The following is a 22,088-nucleotide window of genomic DNA, read 5'->3' as shown; positions in this document are numbered from 1 at the left end:
TATCTATTCCATGCACCTTTCAGTAGCTTCAAAAAGGAAGCAACAAGGCAAAAAGGAAAAGAGGAGAAACCAGACAGTGGGAAAGGTCACCTTAGGGGAATTAGTCAACCAATTAGTATGTTAGAAACCTCTTTCATAAAACAAAACCAAAAAACAGGCCCCCAGGGGTGAGGAGGTGTTAGGAGGGAAAGAAAACCAGAAAAACCCATAAAGGTTATGTGTGTTTTTAATGGAATTTCAGAAAGGGCAGTGTTAAATAGTCGAAATTATTCCCTTATCTAGCTTTAAAATAATTATCTACTTTTTAATGGGCACAAAGGGGATATAACAAAACTTAATATATCACCTGAGTTCTAATCAAAACAGTCTGTCATTTTTCCCTATCATGCAAAAAGAAACTTCAGTCATCAGAGTAAAAGCTAACTGTATGCAATGAACTGTTAAAAATAACTGTTAAAAAGTAGGCAATAAAGGGAGGGAATGCAATCCTATGAGAACAGATTTATAATTTAGCATTTCTAATAACTTTTCTTGATACTTTTTAAACTAATGAGATTAAATTTTAAAGTAATAAAATTAAAAATTGATGTATAGGTTTTGATTTAATTGAAATACAGTGTATGCCACACAATCTACTGAGATCTTTGTTTAGCTTATTTTGAGATCTCCTAATAATTTAATTTTAATGTCTATTAGTAGAATATATTGCATTCTTAAATTACTACAGTACCCTGGTTTTCATCTGATGGTTTTCCCTATGTGGCTTCTAAAATCATGACACAGTCTCAGTTTATTTTATTTTTACATTTAATGGAAATCTCTTGTTCTTATATGACAGTCACTTTCAGATATATCTTTCCTTTGAAGTCTCCCTTGTAACAAAGAAAAACAAGCAAAAACAGTCAACACAATAACTATATCTAACCAAGCTCACAACATTCTATATCCATAGTCTCTAGTTTCATCTATAAAGTAAGAGAGTTGGACCAATGACCACTAAAGTCCCTTGCAGTTATATATCTGCATATGTGTGTGAATACATTTTCAAAGAACCATGGGAAGACTTATATGAACCAATTCAAAGTCAACTATGCAAAACCAAGAGAGTCATATACACAATGACTTCTAAGTGAAAAGACCACTTCATGAAAGTCCAACTTAGTAATTGTAATGACCTATCTTGGCTTAGAAGAGCAAAAGATGAAACACATTTGTTTCCACTGCACAAATTTTGTTTCCAGGTTTTGGGACCTTTATGCTACCATAAAAAGTAATGCCGGGGCAGCTAGGTGGCACAGTGGATAAGAACCGGCCCTGGATTCATGAGGACCTGAGTTGAAATCCGGCCTCAGACCCTTAACACTTACTAGCTGTGTGACCTTGGGCAAGTCACTTAACTCCAATTGCCTCACCAAAAAAAAAAAAAAAAGTAATGCCATGTGGGGTCAGCTAGATGGTGCAGTAGATAGAGCACTGGCCCTAAATTCAGGAGGACCTGAGTTCAAATCCAGTCTCAGACACTTGACACTTACTAGCTGTGGGACCCTGGGCAAGTCACTTAACCTTCACTGCCCTCCCAAAAAAGTAATGCCACTGATATTTTAGTACATATGGCATGTCTTTCTGTCTTCGACCTAGAAGAGATATAGGCCCAGTGCTACAACTCTGATATATATTATCTTTTCTTACATAATTCCAAATTGTTTTCTAGAACTTTTGAAAAAATCCACAGTTCCACCAGCAGTGAATTAGTGTGGCCCTCAAGCATTAACTATTTCTGTCTTTTGCATTCTTTGGGAATTAGCTGGGTGTGAAGTAAAATTTCAAAGTTGTTTTAATTCGCATTTCATTTATTATTAATGACTTAGAGAAACCTTTTATATGGCTATTAATAGCTTTCAACTTCTTTTGAACATTTTTGTTTATATCCTTTGAGCACTTGGCTAATGAAGAAATAAGAACCATTCTCCATTTGTCAATTTGTCAATTCCATATAAACTATTGATAACAGATTTTTATCAGAAATATTTGAAATTGGGTCCCGCCCCCAGTTTCTGTTACTCATGGAAAAGTTTTTTTATGTACATAGTCAAAGATAAGTATTTTATTTTATGATCAACTCTATCTCTTGTCTCCTTATGAATTTTCATCATAGCCATAGTTATGAAAGATAGCTCTTTTCATTCATCTCCTTTCTTTTTTTAAATGATGTGAACTTTGATGCTTATCCATTTGGAACTTATTGTGGTATATGGTATAAGGTGCTGAGCTAAAGATAAATTCTTCTAAATTACTTTCTGTTACCATAGTAGTTCTTGTCAAATAGGTAGTTCTTCTCCCAAGTAATTTGTGTGCTAGGGTTTATTGAATACCAGGCTATTGCATTCTTTTTTATTTTAATCTTTGTTGTTCTAGTCTGACTCACTGAACCATTTCTTAATTGAATTCATAATGCATAAAAGAAAAACAGAATAATCAGGACTAAGAATCACAAAGGCTATTGCATTCATTTTTTTCCTGGGCTTTCTACCTTCCAAAAATAATTCAGCCATATACCATTGCACTCTTGATGATAGCTGCTGTTCAGAATTCAATATTCAAAACTTTAAAATTCATTATTTTAAAATTTGTTGAAACAGACTGTTTATGGGAAATAATGAAAAAAAATTCACAGGAAGGTGGGTTAGTGGTACCAAACCTGGAGCTTTACTATAAACTATCTGGTACTGGCTAAGAAATAGAGTGGTAGATCAATGGAATAGGCTAGGCACAGGAAACACAGTAGTAAATGACACTAGTAATGTAATGTTTGATAAACCCAAAGACTCCAGCTTCTGGGATAGGAACTCAGTATTTGACAAAAACTGCTGGGAAAACTGGAAGATAGTATGGCAGAAATTAGGCATAGACCAACATCTTACACCTTATACTAAAATAAGGTCAAAATGGGTACCTGATTTAGACATAAAAGGTGATACCATAGGTAAATTAGGAGAGAAAGGAATAGTCTACCTTTCAGATCTTTGGAAAGGAAAACAGTTTATTATGACCGAACAAGAAATAGAGAATATTATAAAATGCAAAATGGATGATTTTGATTACATTAAATTAAAAAATTTTTGTACAAACAGAAGCAATGCATCCAAAATTAGAAGGGAGGCAGAAAGCTGGGAAACAATTTTTATGGCCAGTACTTCTGATAAAGGCCTCATTTCTAAAATATATAGGGAACTAAATCAAATTTATAAGAATCCAAGTCATTCCCCAATTGAGAAAAGGTCAAAGGATATGAACAGGCAGTTTTCTGATGAAGAAACCAAAGCTATCTATTCCCATATGAAAAAATGCTCTAAATCTCTAATGATTAGAGAGATGTAAATTAAAACAACTCTGAGGTACCACCTGACACCTATCAGATTGGCTAAAATGATAAAAAAGGAAAATAATAAATGTTTGAGAAGCTGTGGAAAAATTGGAACACTAATGAATTGTTGGTGGAGCTGTGAACTGATCCAACCATTCTGGAGAGCAATTTGGAATTATGCCCAAAGGCCTATAAAGCTGTGCATACCCTTTGACCCAGCAATACCACTTTTGGGTCTTTTTCCCAAAGAGATCATGGAAAGGGGAGAGGGACCCACATGTACAAAAATATTTATAGCTGCTCTTTACATGGTGGCAAGGAATTGGAAGTTGAGGGGATGCCCATCAATTGGGGAATGGCTGGACAAGTTGTGGTATATGAATACAATGGAATACTATTGTGCTGTAAGAAACGATGAGCAGGAGGAGTTCAGAGAAACCTGGAGAGTCTTGCGTGAGCTGATGATGAGTGAGATGAGCAGAACCAGAAGAACATTGTACACAGTATCATCAACATTGAGTGTTGACCTACTGAGATGGACTATATTCTTCTCACCAATGCAATGGTACAGAAGAGTTCCAGGGAACTCTTGATAGAAGAGGATCTCCAAATCCAGGGGGAAAAAAAAAACTGTGGAATATAGATGTTGAACGAACCATACTATTTCTTTTGTTTTTAGTGCTGTTGTTTTTCTATTTTGAGGTTTTTCATCATTGCTCTGATTTTTCTCTTATAACATGACTAATGTAGAAATATGTTTAATGTTATTATGTGTATACACACACACACACACACACACACACACACACACACACACACATATATAAAACCTGTATCAGATTACCTGCTGTCTAGGGGAGAGGGGAGGGAGGGAGAAAAATCTGAAATTGGAAAGCTTGTATAAACAAAAGTTGAGAACTATCTTTACATGTAATGGGAAAAAAAATAAAATACTTTATTTTTTTAAAAAACAGGCTATTTATAGCATTTGTTCTCTTGTATATGTCTTAATAATTGTTATAATTTTACCCAAAAGTCAGTCCTCTTTTTTCCTCCCCAATATCCTCTTTAAAAAAAAAAAAAAAGAAAAGATCACTCTTCCATTTTTTTTTCCATTGAGAAGTTGAAGCGGTTTTTAGTACAGTACAAATAAACTAGTGTTAAAGGAATCCTTCATGAGACTTACATTGGAATTTGTTTTCATTTTTAATTAATGTAGAAAACTACCTTTCTTGTGACCTTAAAAGCATATCACTAACTAAATTAATACAGGGAAAAAATGTAGTTGTTACCAAGCAGCTTACAAAGAGGTTTCAAAAACTTGTCTCTCCAATACTGTAGCTATTTATTAAGTTATACCAGTTGTGTGTTATTAGGTAACAAGTATAACAACAGACATATAGACAAATGCCCACTTAAGCATCTTATGACCAAATGAACTTAATGTAATCTCTCCAAGTTAAGTCTATAATGAAATTAGATGGAAAAGTTACTGATGACTTCCTTTCCCAGAACTGATAGGGAAAATATGTTCAGTCAAGACTTACAAGCAGTTGCATGCAGAGAAACAAGGCTCAAATTAGTTCTGCTGTGGTAATATATTCAAAGAAAATGCCAAAGGATGCAAATGTTTTAGTCAACCTATCTTCTATTTCTGCTATTATCTTGTTTACATTTTTGCACAATCTTTACTCATAAGCTTTTATGCCTAATTTAGAAATTTTAATTTTTTTCTGTTAATAAAATGTCAGTCTTTAATTAGTGCTATTAAAATAACTAATCTAATTTATACCAACCAGAGAAGTAAAAACTTTAATCAAAACAATTTTCAAGAGTAAGATTAATACTTATGTTGACTTTTTTCCCATTTCCTTTATTTATGAAGTATGCCTGTAGTCACAGTTAAAAATACAACAGAATGGGAGGAGACTTTAAATGATTGCCTACACTTACCCCTCATTTTACAAATTATGAAACTGAGGCAGAGAGTTTAAAAGGCCTTTCCAAGTTCATTAAGCTTTAAGGACTATTCTTCTTGGTCCACTAAGTGTAAAAATGTAATTTTTAGCTAAGTACGAATAAAAGAATTTACATTAATGAAAGAAAACAAAGGTGTGGACTATCCAAAATGTCAAATAGTCCTAAAATGATTTGCACTTCATTTTTAATGCAAATAATTTATTTTTTTCTGGAGGGGGGGGGAGGGGGAGAGACAGACCTATGATTTGTTTAGTGTAGTAAGAGCCAGGTGAGGAAATTCCTTCCAAGAAGGGAAATTAGTAGCTGATTTGAAATTTAGTCATAAACAGTTGCCTGGAGTGGGGAAGGAGGCATTGAGAAGTGACTTGCCCAAGGTCATACAGTCAGTACCAATCAGAAGCAAAACTTTAGCTTAGGCCCTTCTGTCTCCAAAACTCTCCCTAAATTTAGTACCTCTAGGATGCCTTTCATTGTTTTTATAGTAATGGTTCTACTAATTAGAGTAATCATTCTTATACAACTAAAAGATAAATGCTACATTATTTTCAGAACTTTGGATAACCTGCTTTGCTTATAAAATGTCTAAACTAAAGGTGAAGGGACCATCATAGGATCATAGTTTTAGAGTTGTAAAGGGACCCTAATGGCCACGTCTTGTAACAATCTTATTTTACAGACAAGGAAACTGAGGCCCGCAGAGATGAAATGACTTGCCCAAAGTCACAGAAGTATGAAATGGCACATTCAGAACTTGAACCCAGGTCCTCTGAGTCAAAACCAAGGGCTCTTTTCCATTAGGCAAATTCTTCAGGGCCAAGTACATAAATCCCTTTCTAAGGAAGGGATAAAAAGAAGATTAAAGTAATTCTTTTAAAACATTCTACAATATTTTTAATATACTGAAGTAGCTCTTATTTTAGCCTTCTAGACACAGAAATAGACAAGGAAACTGAGTATAGTCTTGTCCAAATCTTTGTTTTATTTTTCTTTCAATTGGTACCAGCAGGTAAGCAAGCAAAGAAACAACTGACATATGACTACAAATAACTAATGCCTACCAGCAAACTTGTTAAAAAGCAAGTGGTACACTGTGCAGGCATATCCCGTAGGGAAGATGGAAAGAGAAAGGGAGAAGTAGAAGCCATGTTTTTCTTTTCCTTTTTTTTTTTTTAAGAGTAGAAGCAAAGGTGAATGCATTCATTTTTAAAGCACTAGTTGGGTCCTCAACTGTAAATAAAACAAAAAGTGAACAAACCATAGGGAAAAATTAATTGCCTATTTCAGAAACTTACCAATAATATGTGCCAAAAGTAAAATGGATCAGAAATTTTAAAAAGGTAACAAAAGAAATCTGAGTAAACCAGTAAAAATATATTTGACTAGTTCAGAACCCCACCAAATTAATAAGCTAGTACCTACTCTGGCAACTCCGGATTCAATCCATTTTGATTTGAGGCCACCATTGAGGGCCTATCAGATGTAAGGTAGAGAAGGATTCTGTGGAAATGTAGACAATGTAAAAACAAAATATACTGATAAAAATCTATTTCTAAAAATAAATAACTTAACTTTAAAATTCTGTTATCAATTTCTTGACCTCTTCACTGGGTGTGGAGTCAGGAATATCAGAGTTCAAATCCAGCTTCAGACATTTACTAGCTGTGTGACCCTAGGCAAGTCACTTAACCCCTACTTGCCTCAGTTCCTCATCTGTAAAACGGGGACACACTGGATAAGGAAATGTCAAACCACTCCAGTTTCTTTACCAAGACCCATGGACCATGAAGGATCAAGAAAAAACAGATACAACCCAACAACAACAATACTATGCTAGACACTAAGAGATACAGATGAGCATAAAATGGGGTCCCTGCCCTATATGAGCTTCCAATCTATCTAGATAGAGAAAAGATACAGGGGCAGCTAGGTGGTGCAGTGGATAAAACACCAGCCCTGGATTCAGGAGGACCTGAGTTCAAATCCAGCCTCAGACACTTGACACTTACTAGCTGTGTGACACTGGGCAAGTCACTTAATCTTTATTGCTCCGCCAAAAAAAAAAAAAAAAGAGAGACACACAGGCAAAGACAAAAACAGGAAATATCACAAGGCACAACATAGATTTTTAAAATTTGGAACCTGCTTACTGGCACCTGATAAGTCATCTAGAGAACCTTTCCATGTTATGACTGAGAAAATCTGAGACGCAACTAAGATACTATTTGTACTGGTTACGCAGTAGTTATTGGAAGTTCCAATATTAGATTCCATGATGAAATACCAAATGAGTAAAACATACAAATTAGTGTCAGAAATCCAAAGAAGAGATCTGATTGGCTAGAGTAGTCAGGGAAAGCTTCATTGAGGAAAAGAGATTTGAGAAGGCCTTGGAAAATGGGTAGGATTTGGAAGGATGGGGAGGCATTGCTAGTAGGAGGAATGGCATGAATAGAAACACAAGAGTTGGAAATCTACACAGTGTATTCGGTGGATAAATCTGAATGAAGCAAAAGTAAGTTTTGATCAAATTTTGGAAGACCTCCTTTGCCAGGATAGGAAGTTTTGACTATAGCCTGTAGACACTGAGAATTCAATTAAAGATTTCTGAGCAAAGGAGTCACATGATAAAAGTGATGCATGGAGTAGGTAATATTTCACATGATCACTGTACCTCAGTCTGTAGCAGCATCCTTACAATTGATGAGACTCAGGTTGTCTGAACATCTTAACCCTCATGGATTGTGAAGTACTCTCATTCAGAACATAAGAATCTCTCAGAATAACAGATGCGTACTTGGTCTACCTGCTTTGTTTCCTATATCTGCTGGCTGACTCTATGCCAAATTATTTTTGAGGTTTGTACATACTTTGTGGTATTTGCTTGGAGTGTTCCTTCCTGCCTAGCTGACAAATGTCCACCTGGAAGGCATCATGGTGTTAAATATAATATTGAAATATGATTCAGGAAAACCTGAATTCAACTCATGTCTCTGACACTAGCTGTGTTATACCTTCAGCAGGTGATTTCACCTCTTTAGGCCTCAGTTTCCTCATCTATAAAATGGGGAAAACAAAACCTATAACAAACATCTAACTCATGGGGTTGTTAATAAGACTCAAATAAGATAAAGTAAATAAAAAATTTCTGCCTGTTTTAAAGCTCTATGTAAGCGGCAGCTAGGTGGCGCAGTGGATAGAGCACCGGCCCTGGAGTCAGGAGGACCTGAGTTCAAATCTGGCCTCAGACACTTAACACTTACTAGCTGTGTGACCCTGGGCAAGTCACTTAACCCTATTGCCTCACTAAAAAAAAAAAAAAAAGCTCTATGTAAAAGCCAATTATTATCATTAATATCAATTGTACCAGTTCATCTTACTAGGCAGTAGATGCTTGGATATTGACCATTTTCTATGAACGTTCAGCCCAAGGAAGACCTTGCCTTAGCTTCAAGCTTCTTCCTCAAGCCCTTTTCCCCAACCCCACCCCATTCCAGGCAACTGGTGTTAAGTAACGCCCAGGGTCACACAACTAGTAAGTATCTGAATCCAGATTTGAACTCAGGTCCTCTAGCCGCCCCTCCCCAAGTCCTTTTAACAAAATTACAGTATATATTACCCAGAGTCAATAGGAAGAATTAGTAAAAATGAATTGATATGAATTTTATTTTACTTTCTCCCTGCCCTCCTTGCAGTGGCATTTAGCAAGCATTAAGACTTGCTACATACAAGGTACTATGGTAGGTGCTAGGGATACAAAAACAAAAAAATACCCAACAAAATGGGTAAATCATTCTTCCGGTTATATAGAGAGCCAAAACGGTCTGCCTCATACAACAAATAATTTTTGAAGAATTTGACAGTAGGCCTCTGAGAGAGTACAAATTATAATGATCATATTCAAAAGGTTTTTAGGGTAGAATTTTCCTACTAACTAACTTCAAAGTCTTACTCTTATGGAAGAAAGAAGTAAACTGATTACTTCAGGATGCCATATTTGACTTTAGGGCCCATAGGACTAATTTAATACAACTTGTATATTGATAAACAACAGGACAAAGCTTGTTTACACACTATTATTCAGGTAAAGATAGATTAACTACTGTAAAAAAAAAGGGATGAGTATATATATTTTTTGCTTCCCACTCTTTTAAGGGGAAAATTGACAAGCTTGCAAAGATGCCCACGTTTAAGTCAGTAGCAAGGGGTGGGTGTAGATCTGTCTATAGGAAGAAAACTCATGTCATATAGTGTGTGCCATCTAAAGGGTTATCAATCTTAGGCAAAGCGGGTATAAATAACGATTGATGTCAACCACAGGAGTACGATGTGGTATTTGGGACTGGAAAAATATTCAAAGAATCTGTACTAAAATGACTACTGTGGCTGCACAGCCACTTTAAAATAAAATAAAAACAATCAGGAAAGGTCCAGGAAACCAAATCCCCAGGGGAAGAAGACACAGTCCACAGAACTTTCCCAAAGGAAAACTGCAAATAATCTTGGCGATATGCCCCAGTTCATCTTCTTGGAGGGAAAAATAAAGCATCAGAATTCATTCACTGAAGACTTGTGACTCAAAAAGGAAAATAAAAGTAGAAGACCTAAATTAGCACAATAATTGGAAAGTTATTATTAACCCAATCGGTTAATAGCAAACTTTTAGTAACAAAGATTTTAAATGGTTAGAGACTTAGTGATTTTTTTCTTTTTGGCAAAGCTGCATAATTGTCTACTGTTTTATAGCCCTCCAATTCAGTGAGCACTAGCATAGACAATCAGTGGTCAGAGGATGTTTCCCAGCTGTTTTATGGTCTAACTGCTCTATTTCTTAAAAGGGCAATGCCTCTACCCCATGGATACAGTGTTTACTTTCTTTTCTTTTCTTCCTATTCTTTCCTTTGCAAAGGACAAAAAAAAAAAAAGAGAGAGACATGTGCTGTGGTCCGCGGAAGAAAATTCTAACAAATCATTTACAAAGTAAATTCTTTCTACCTCTAAAATTGTATTTATTACTAAGTATAATGGAAAACAATAGAAGCAGAAAATAAAATAATGAAGGGGTTTATAATCTATAAATAAGAGGTATAAAGTATGAGAAATCTGAGTACATTGGTCGGAAAAGATAGAGATTTTGTAATAGGGAAAAACTTTGGGTTTTTATGAGAGGAAAAACTAGAGACAATGTACACGTCCAGTAGGCAGAAGAGCTAAACAGACTGTGGCACATCATTATCACAGAGTACTGTAACCACTAGGAAAAAAGACAAATTTTTAAAATACAGAAATATGAAAAGTCTAAGAAAATTGAAAAAAACTGAAAAACATAAATGTACAAACTACAAATATGGAAAAATATGCTCAAATATACATTCATAAAAATTGAAAAATGTAATTATTCAAAAGCTAACACTGACATGTGAATTTGTCACAAATTGTTTTTAAATATTAAAATGGGCAAAAAAGTTAGAAAGAATGCATATAAAGACTGAAAAGGGTAAAGCAATGAAATGATGAGGGGGGAATAAAGTCACTTAACATCTGTCCTTTGTTTTCCATTCTCACTCCTCCAACCTTACCTGAGGCCCTTGTATTTTCTCATATACTAGCAGGTAAGTATGCTTGTTTTCTAATTTAAGGCAACACATATACAATCTTTCCTCCATGATAAGATCATAATGCTTTAAGTGATACATGATTTCGTTCCTGTGATTACTCCCTCCACTGATACAAATCACAGGAAATGGTCTCTAAAAGTTACTATGGGTTCCAAAAGAGAAAAAAACGTTCCATTTCTGTCTGGCTACATGTGTATACACAGAGAAAAAAAAAATCCTAATAGCTCATGAAGCATTTTATTAATGACATTTTCTTCTTAAGAAACATATAAGGTCTATAAAGCATAGTTCCAAATGTTGCCATGGTAGTCAGATACCTGTCTTCTTTTTTTAAAATTAAAGATAGGGAACAATGTTTTGGGGAAGTGATTGTGCTATAAAAACAAACAAAAAACCCCATGAATAAGACAGTCTTAAAGTACAAAATGGGGCAGCTACGTGGTGCAGTGGATAGAATGAGGGGCCTGGAAACAGGAGTTCAGATCTGGACTCAGATACTTCCTAGCTGTTTGACCCTGGGCAAGTCACTTAACCCTGTTTGCCTGAGTTTCCTCATGTGTAAAATTAGCGAAAGAAGGAAATGGCAAACCACTCTAATATCTTTGCCAGGAAAACCCCAAATGGGGTCATAAAGAGTTGGACACAACAACAAAGTGCAATATATACTTCCTACAGACAAAAAGAGAGTCTGTGTATAAGAATAAAATAAAATAAAATACACACATCCCCATCACTCTCCACTGTCCCTTACTCAAGATTAAACTAGCTATTTGCAGGCATAAGAAAACTGCCAATGAAGAAATCACTTTAAAAGCTCAATTTTATTGTGTTTTATACATTCAATACTATTGCAAACTCCCTGGAAATACCTATCTTCTGTGCTCACAATTTCTTTGACTGGCAAGCAACTCTACCTCCTTTGGGGCAGGGCTGCAGGAGAATCCAGTCTAATGTTTACTGCACTTGTCACACAAAATAGAATTTGAAAAATGCTCTAAACTGCATGCAGGAAACATCATTTAACATAGTTTATTGGGATACAATTTGGTTTAGCAATTCATAACAGTCACTAAGCCCAGAATATTTTCACAAGTAGGAAATGCTGAAAGTAAATATCTCACTAATAAACCTGTTTGGAGACTGATAACAAGCAACACCCTCCCACTCCACCTTTAAAAAAAAACTACAGAAAACACAGTAAAGCTTTCAAATATCTAATTTTAGCAGGTGATATCCCATAATATATCCTAAGGTTTCAAAAGATTAGCATAGTTTTATTCAGCAGACATTAATTCCTATGTCCTTGGCAGATTTTAATTCCACAACAGAAAATGAGGAAATCACCAGGGCTTTTTCTACACTATGTATTTAAAAAGGCAGTTTTATATGAACCTCTCCTTAGAGTTCTCTTCCCAAATAACACGTGATGCTAATCTTAAGCCTTTGTAATAATTTTTAGGTACCAATATGGTCACTCAAATTATAGCAATATTCTAAGAAATGGGTTACTCTAAATCAACAGAAATAACAGTAATTGATAAAGAAACCTAGAATCCATCCACAAAGCTCTTTTCTTTCCTATATTGCATACAAAGCATTTTTCTTTACATTGTCTTAAAATACTTTCACTCTCTGACCCTTTCCTTCCCTGCCTTTAGTCTTTTTCAAGTCTTCTCTAGCTCATGAAATATTCTATTTACCAATGTGTGAGTAACCATATTTATCAAATTCATGTAGCATTCAAAGTGTCCATAGCACTTTATTATGTCCTGAACAAAGAGAAAAGCATGTAACTACTCTCTGCCCTCTAGCAATATAGCATCTCAAACTTGCATAGAACATCACAGAAATGAGTCAGGACAGATGAATGGGTAAGTAGCCCCATCCTTGTACTCATCTATAGAATGCAGAAGTATTGCCTACCCATTCCCACCACCACCACCACACAAAAAGGTATATTTTGGAGTTTACTTATTTGCCAACAACTTACTGGAACTTCAAATGCTTCCTGGGTATCATCCAGCATCTGGATTTTAATGGAAATAAGTTTTCCTGGTGGTGCTGTGGGCAATTTCTGTCCGTGTTCCAAAGTACTGATCCCAGCATTCTCAGGAGCTCCTAACCGTGATCCTGGAGTTGGCTTCTGCTCTATTTCACCCATGTTTAAAGTAATCTATATAATATCTAGGAGGGGGAAAAAAAGAAAAGAAACTGAATCAGAAGAGTACTTTTTGTTGTTGTTACCATTTTACAGTAGTTGTCACCACTTACACTTTTTCACCAGAAGTACTACACATTATAAAAGAGTAATTCCCTGTCAGTCCCTTAGTTTCTACGATACTACCCATAAAATAAACCAAAATGACAGGTCACCTTGCTATTTTTAATAGAATCACAAAGGTTTTACTAGAGAGCATAGGATCTAGAGGTAGAAAGGGTCTTTGAGATCCAATCATTCCTCAACTTAGTACTATATTCTAGAGATTAATAATCCTCCTTCTCTGGAATACAGTACATCTTTTTTCTAAACTTCATTTTCAGATCAATTATCCACACTGGATTTCTCAAACACTCCAGAGCACCCCACCCCCATTCATTTATTCATCCAACAAATATTTGCTAAATACCTACTATTTGCCCAATAACTAAACTAGGTGCTGTGGGGTTTATACAACACAAAATAAATATGACGCAATTTTTGCCCTCAACAAGCTTATGATCTGGTTATGGAGAAATGACATACATCATTTGAAGTGAAATGACATCATTGAAATATCAAATGAATAGAACAAATGATACGTTTTGGGGGGTAGAAAGAAGGGAGCTAGAGAGATGAAGAAGTGCTTCATAAGAAAGTAGGAATTAAACTAGATATTGTAAAGGGATAAATACCTAAAGAGCTTTCTCCTGGATACCCACAGAAAATTACGGTGAGCACTAGAAGTATTGCTACTATTTTACAAATGAGGAAACAGACTTAGGTTAAGGGATTTGCTTGTATTTACAGAGTTAAGTGTCAGAGATGAGATCCAAACTCCAAATCTGGTAACACTCTCCAATCTCCCACAGTGCTTCTCCAACAAAGATACACATAGTTTTCAAAGCTTGGTATCACAGTGTTCCGTTTAACTAAGAAACCAGCCAAGCCACATTTTGCTGTGGAAAATGCAATCCGAGGAATCAGAAGATTTGTGCCTTAGTATCACCTCTGACATTAACTAAAACTTGTGACTTTGGTGAATTACTTTATTTCTACAATCTTCATTTTCCTCATCTAGAATATAAGAAAATCTTCCAGGTGACACTCTATGGTTCTATATAGGAACAAATGAGGAGGAAGAGTAAAAAAACAAAAACAAAAAAATATTACAAGATGACTGATGTGACTGAGAAAACAGAGAAAGCAGAAAAGGAAGACCAATGAGAGTGAAGACCAATGAGGGAAGGGAAACAGGAAAGAAAGCTGAGTTCTGTTTTGCATGTGATTAGTTAGGAGTAATTCCAGATGGAAATACAAAACAGGAGTTTAGGGAAAAGACCAAGCTAAAGTTATAAAATTAAGCATACCAACATAGAAGATAGTTGAAGCCATACAAATAGATGAGGTCTCAAAGAGAAAGACTATAAAGGAAATTCAAGCAGTCAAGGAATGAGTCTTAGAATCAGGGCTTGGGGAGAAAGAAGAACAAATAGAAAGTTCCAAGAGTTAAGAAAAGCAAAATGGTAACTTTGCATCAAAGAAGTAAAGTTTCAAGAATGATGAAGTCATCAACTATGTTAAAAAGTAGAAAGCCTTATATACTTGAAGACAATAATTAAAGTTAACTTCACCTTTCTCTTCTTCCAGAAAAATTTATTTCTGCTTAATCCTTGTTTGTCCTCCCTTAAGACTTCTCAGTTCTTGACATCTTTCAGTTCAAGCTTTATAAAACAGACCAAGGCATAGTCCTTCTCACATCCAAGGTTAGAGCAACAAAATGAAATAGATTACTGTCTGAAGAATCGAGTACCCAGGAGCCTGACTCAACAAATCCTAGGCAGATCTGGAATTGTTGTGAATCATACTAAACACATCCATAACTCCAATTAAAAAAAGAAAGCATTGAGTATTGCCTCTCCAGTTAGTTAGTTCAGAATTGATGTTCAGAAACTTAGAAGGTTCAGAATTTAACTCTAAACTTCAATTCTTTCTTACCCCTCATTTTACTGCACAGTTACTGCAGTTTTTCTTCTATTCAAAAGGCTTTGGCAGGGGCAGCTAGGTGGCGCAGTGGATAGAGCACCAGCCCTGGAGTCAGGAGTACCTGAGTTCAAATCCAGCCTCAGACACTTAACACTTACTAGCTGTGTGACCCTGGGCAAGTCACTTAACCCCAACTGCCTCACTAAAAAAAACAAAAAACAGGAAAAGGCTTTGGCTACCACTTCCTAAAAGGGATTTCCTTTGATCTGACAGAAAGGGAGCCTGCATATCATCTTAATAATGCCTGCTAATATTCAGTGACCCCTTCATCATCTCCCCCAAATATGGCTACTCCCTGTACACCTTTAAAGGTAATGTGCTATGGCAAGATTCCTAGGTAAGGATCAAATTTTTTGGGGGGTGGGGGGGGGGGCTTTTCTTAAGAGTTGCTCTGGTCAGAGGATGATAGGATTTACAGCTGGAAGGGGGACTTGCTTACGGGCCATCATAGCAAACCCTTTCATTTTATAGATGAGGAAACAATTTCAGAATGTTCACTTTAAATTTCAACCCTAACTCCTCCCCTCAGGGCATTACTGGTTTTGTAATGAGTCCTAAAGCCACTCATTTTAGTGAGGGTATGGGAGACATGGATTCTGACATCATTTATATGAAAAATTCTCAGTGTGTAAACTCCCTCCACTAATGCATATCAATAACATAGACCAACTTCCAGACAGTTGCCTGGGGCACTTCCTAAAATGGTTTGCCCATGGTCAGAGTTGTGAGTTGATGACATGACTGGAACCCAAATATTTTTAACTTGAAGGCCATTCTTGTATCTGCTACTTCCAGGCAACCACTCAGACCACTCATATTATTTGTTTGGGTAGTTTTTCCATTCTTTTTGCTTTTCAGAATAACCCACATTATGCATTTGATATGGCATAAATAAAGGGTGAAAATATAAACCCACAATCCTCAAGAATACAAAAAATGTTGTAGGGAAATTACCCAAACTAATCTGGCCACAGTATACTTTGGGGCTTGAAATATATTGAATCAACTTATAAATATTTAACTTCATGGTCAAGATCATCGGATTCTTAGGGAATTGAAGGCACATTAGCCAGATGCATAGTTAGCACGTGAGCAAGGAATGGGTATTTGTTTAAAGAAAAGAAGAGGAGGGAGAGGAGGGAAGGCAGGGAGGGGAGAGGAGAAAATCACAAGACACAGGTCAGGGCTATAATCTCTTTCTTTCTTCATCTTTGCTTATCTTTTGCTAAAGGGAATAGGAGCACACATGAATATACAAAGGGGAGGAAGAAATCCAAGGGTCCTGGGGGATGATTTGGCATGCCTCTTGGATGTGGACAAGGCTTCTGGACTGGGTCTTACCTTAAAAAATACCATTCCCAGTAGAACTTAAGTGTTATGGGGAATTAAGCTGAGAATGGGCTGCAGAAGATAAACCCTAGGCTGAAACAGGATTCCTTAGATTAGAAAGCCACCTTTGCAGAGTTGGGAAGAGGGGCAGCTCCTTCTAGATGGCTCAGTAGAATAGAAATTCTCTCACAGAAAAAAGAAATCCTTGTATCAATGTTACTGGATAGCAGCTTTCTTTGTGGTAGTAAAGAACTGGAAATTGCAGGGATGCCCATCAATAGGGTAATGGCTGAACAGGTTGTGGTATATGACTGTGATGAAATACTACTGTGCTATAAGAAATGATGAGCTCAACAATCTTAGAAAAACACAGAAAGACTTAAATGAGCATATAGTAATAAGATTGTCTAAAGAACAACTTTGAGTGACTCATTCTGACAATTACAAATACCCAAATTAACTACAAAGGACATATGAAGGAAAACACCATCTTCATCCAGAGAAAGAACTGATCAATATAAGTATGTATAGAATGTTTAGAATGTATAAGAATATATAGAATGGTTTTACATATACACATATAATTATGCCTAATGGTAGCCATCTCTAGGGTGGGGGGAAAGGGGAGAAAAAAAAGTTAACAAAAAAAGCACCATGATAATTTTATTCTATATTCATTCATTCATTCATTTGTTTATTTATTTATTTTTTGCTCTGGGCAATGAGGGTTAACTGACTTGCCCCGGGTCATACAGCTAGTGTCAAGTGTCTGAGACCAGATTTTAACTCCGGTCCTCCTGAATCCAGGGGCAGTGCTTTATCCACTGTGCCACCTAGCTGCCCCCAATTTTATTCTATATTTAAAAGGAATAGCAAGTTGTACCTAATAGATTTGCATGGTTTTCTTCTATTCTAGTATGTTATAGAAATGATTGTTTTATTTCTTAAGTTCATAATAAAATGAATATAATTTTTAAAAAAGAAAAAGACCCTTCTTCCCACCAAGAAGAGCATTTTAGGAAACTATTCTAGGTTTTTACTTCAGTTCGCATCAGCAAGATACAAAGAGGTAGGTAATGAAAGGAATCCATTATCAAGGAAAGAAGAGCAGAGTGGGCTGGCATACTCTTGATCAATGATTACTTACAGAGAGATTCAAAATATGCCACATTATTATAAACAGTTGCCTTATTATACTACATTTGACTGAGACTGAGTAAAAGGAAAACTGAACTTGAGACAAGGTCAATCCCATTCTCAAGAGTCTTAATCAACAAGTATTTATTAGTCAGGTACTGTGCTAAGTGTTAGGGCCACAAAAACAAATCCATGCTCTCAAGGAACTTGCATTCTAAAAGGAGAGACAACAATGTCCATATATAGATAAAAACCGAATGCAAATAAAATAAATATTAAATCTCCACTTTTATCTTAAACAAGAAGCATCACAGTTGAGCCCTTAGCAATCACTATAGTATTACACATGTTCACAAAAAACACAAACTGGAAGACCATAATTTTCCATAAATTCCATATAATGTTCATATGTTATCACCATCCCATAACCAATATTCTTATAAGTACCAATATTAAAGATTGCTGATCGGAACTTCTAACATCATTAGTCCGATCCCTTCATTTTTTTCAAGGGATTACAACATCAACATTTATTAAACTCCTGTTATGGGTAAAACACTGAGCTAGTCACTAAGAGTAAAAAGTTGAAAATGAAACCATCCCTGCCCCAAAGTAGCTTACATTCCACTGAAGAAATACAAGTATACAAAACAATTATACAAGTTTTGTATACAAGTATACAAAACAATTAAAGACAATGAGAGAGAGCTAATACTTGGGGGAAACAGGAAATGTCTCTTATGGCTAGTAGCAGCTCAGGTGTGCTTTCAGTTAACCAAGGATTCTCCAGGATGGAGTTGAAGAGAAAGTGAAATCTAGAAATGGGGCCAATTACCCAAAGACATAGAGGCTGAAGATGTAATGCTATGTCTTAATTAAGCTCTCAAAAATATAGGCCATTCAAAAGGCTGCATGTTAAATTCAAACTAAGTTAAATCAGTTTTAAGATAAGTTTTTAAAGAAAAAAAAGTAGATTTATTCAAAGCCACAGGCAGAATAATGATTTGATCTCCAAAAGCAATCTCAAATATGCTTCAGAGGTACAAAGATGAGAGAAAATTCACCACTTTGTGAGGATGACCATCCTCATCCTCTCACACCCTCTTGTTAGAAACTCAGGGGGTGGGGGTGACAAATAACAAAATCTACTTAATTGACTGAATTTTCCTCCATGTTTGGGACCTTACCCAAACCTGATTTATCTAAGCTTTAAAGAAACATACTGAAGAAAGGTTATACTAGGGCTGTGTGGGGAAGAAACAAGCCTAAATCAGAGCGGCAGGGCAGACTCTGTTTTGACTACTTATGGAGACTCAGATAAGGCATTTGTAAGAATGTTCAAAGTATTATCTGTTGGGGGTCACTTTACTTATTTCAATATGTCTGTGGTCAGAAGGAAAACCTCCTAAGAGCCACTGTTTCAAAGCATGCAAATACTTAAGACAGGCACTATTTGGACTATTTGACAATTTGAGGAAGACCAGAGGTGGATGTTTGATTTCTCTAAGTAGCAGCACACCATCCTACTGCCATGGTAAGAAAAAAAAAGTTCTAAAATCAAATAAAATATTCACCCTTCGTCCCAATAACTTGAACTTCTTAAACACATCTTTCAAGATAATCAAAATACCATTAAAAATATATTATACCAAAAATTCTCCAATCATAAGAAAAATCCATAAAAAGTCATTTTAAAACATTCTATGAAATGCCTACGGTCATTTGCATAAAAATATCATTTTCCTCTATCATAGCACAAGAAATTCAATCATCTCAAAGAAGAGTCCACTTAAATCTATAGCTGGCTACATTTGACCCAAACAACTTTTTGTTGGCTCATTTTTTTCTCAAATTGAGAAGTGAGTTAAGATAATGTAACTGAATTGAAATGTCTTACTTAGTTTATTACCACATGCCACCTTTGTGATAAAAAGTAACACTGTAAAACTCTCAAATTTTCCCTGCCTTGTTAAACAAACTATGTTTTAGCTGCAAAATGTGTCCATTATTTTTATACATTTTGTATATTTTATTCATATACATATATACATACATATACATATTTTGTTCATTTGATTTTATTCATATGTATATACATACATTCACATATATATACATATATCTTATTGGGTTTGTAGAGAATATTAATATCCAAAAGCTCAGCATACCATAAAACTTCATTATTTCTAGGTCCAACTTGTGATTTCATCAACTTAAGAAGATCCCATAAGGAAACTCCCTTTACCAATACAAATTAACAATTGATTACCAATTATGTTATAGAGGCACCTCAAGTTTAAGAAACTTGCCCAAAGAGACTGAACCATTTATGTATCATCAAAGGTGAGACTAGAACCCATATCTTCTAGACTCTATCCATTACTCTGCCTCTTGAGCTTGATCAAAGATCAAGCATCAAAACAAAACCTGAAGAATATAATACAGGGTGTTCCAAAAGTCTTAGTGAAGTTTTAAGTTCTCAAATAGCTATCAAAGCTATTTAAATTATTAAAGCTTCAAACTGCACTAAGACTTTTAGCATAACCTGTTTAAGTAGAGTTGGGGCATTTGAACAGCAGTATGCTGAAATCAAATTAAGAAGTAAGGTTCACACAATAAAAAGAACACTATAATGGCCAGTGTGGTGTGATGGAGTGTGTTGGACTTGAAGCTGGGAACATGAGCATTTTCATCTCACCTGTTGTACTTGCTCAGTGACCAAGAACAAGTTGCTTGACCTCCCTGAAACCAGTTTTCTCATCTTTAAATAAGGATAACTACTTGTAACCACTAGACCTGAATTGTTGAGAGGCTCAATGGCTAACAAAACACCACACACCTTAAAGAGGTAATGTAAATAACAGCTGTTACTAATAATTCAAAGTTCACTAATGCTTACTTTATGATGTATCTGGTAGTACAAAGTTAAACTCCATAAACAAGATAGATAGTTGGGTTGTTGTTTCATTTACTTTGTTTTGTTTTGCTAAACAAATGGAAAATTTAATTACAGAAAATTCCTTGAACACTTAAAAGACCAATAGTGCTGGGATTGCAACCAACAATAATTTACCCAGCAAAGTTAAGTGTAATCCTCAATGGGGAAAAAAAAAGGACATTCAATGAACTGAAAGACTTTCTGGTGGGGGGGGGGGGGGGGAAGGCCAGAACTCAAAGGAAAATTCAAGAAAAAGAAATCCAAAAGAAATATAAGAAAAATATTAAAGACTAATTACAAAGGGCTCATTAAGGTCAAACTGTTTACTTCTTATATAGGAAAATGTTATTATTAAGGTATTTCTTAGTAGTAGACAGTCAAATCATCATTAGGGTAGTATGAAAGAAAGGTTGGGGCTGAGTTGAGTGTGATGGGGTGATTCTAAAAAACAAAATTGGGTAGGAAAAGGTAAAAAGATGCAATCGTCTCATACTTTTCCAACACTCTTAGAAATATCCATTTTTTATAAAAGCAATGTCAATATTCTGGAAGTTTTTTTCTATTTAAGATCACAGTAAATTGAGAGCTGTATGGGACATTAGACAGCCACTCCCCTTCATTGTACAAATGAGGAAATAGAGGCCAAGAGGTTACATAGCTGACAAATGTAGGAGGCACGATTCAAATACAAGTCTTCTTGACTCAAAGTTCATTCATCTTTAGGTTCCTGCTTTGCCACAGATATTGACTCGTTCTTATCTATTCATTAAAATAAGACTTCGGTCAAGCAACACTTAGCTGATTAATCCAACTTCAATTACCTATATACTCACAAATAACAAAACTTAATTTCTTTAAAAAGTTGGTGAGGTGGGGCAGCTAGGTGGCTCAGTGGATAAAGCACCAGCCCTGGATTCAGGAGTACCTGAGTTCAAATCCCGCCTCAGACACTTGACACTTACTAGCTGTGTGACCCTGGCATTTGGTTGCTACTTCAGGCCCATGATTTCCTTTATCATTTTAACCCCCATTGCCCCAGAAAAAAAAAAAGTTGGTGAGGTTTTACTATAATCATCACAATTCCCAACAATCGGTAACATAAAATGATCACTTTCTCTTCACAGTCATGTGGGCATCTGTAAGGGGATTAAAAAACTCTGATACCATAAGGTTTCTCCCTCTGCCCCAACACACACACACACACACACACACACACACACACACAAAACATAGTGGCTCCCTGTTCTACATAACAGTCCATCTCACTAGTTTATAAACTATTATTTGCTACTTACTCACATTCACTCACTAACAGGTACTAAGACCTCTGATCTTCCTCAGCCAGAAAACTATTTAAAACTAAGTAACCAGTAAAACTCACTCCTGCAATACCCCCACCAACCAAAGAAAGCCTTATGTTAAGATTTGTACATGAAGCCTGGAGAAATAAATCAACCATAATTCCAATGAATGAGGAAGCAG

At 35.7% G+C, this 22,088-nt stretch overlaps 1 protein-coding gene across 3 annotated transcripts in view; it reads right to left on the bottom strand.

Annotated features, from left to right (window-relative positions):
• Positions 1 to 22,088, bottom strand: part of FARP1 (FERM, ARH/RhoGEF and pleckstrin domain protein 1) — a 339,566-nt gene that overhangs the window by 266,307 nt on the left and 51,171 nt on the right. For all 3 annotated transcript variants that reach the window (XM_043998981.1, XM_043998982.1, XM_043998983.1), the window contains exon 2: positions 12,950 to 13,143. In XM_043998981.1, the coding sequence (XP_043854916.1) occupies positions 12,950 to 13,120 (171 nt within the window). In that variant the 5' untranslated portion in view covers positions 13,121 to 13,143. The remainder of the gene's footprint in view (positions 1 to 12,949; positions 13,144 to 22,088) is intronic.

This window comes from Dromiciops gliroides, chromosome 3, assembly GCF_019393635.1.
Source record: "Dromiciops gliroides isolate mDroGli1 chromosome 3, mDroGli1.pri, whole genome shotgun sequence".
Classification (NCBI taxonomy): domain Eukaryota; kingdom Metazoa; phylum Chordata; class Mammalia; order Microbiotheria; family Microbiotheriidae; genus Dromiciops; species Dromiciops gliroides.
Note: the sequence above shows the minus strand (reverse complement) of the source record. Positions and strands in the feature narration are given on the sequence as shown.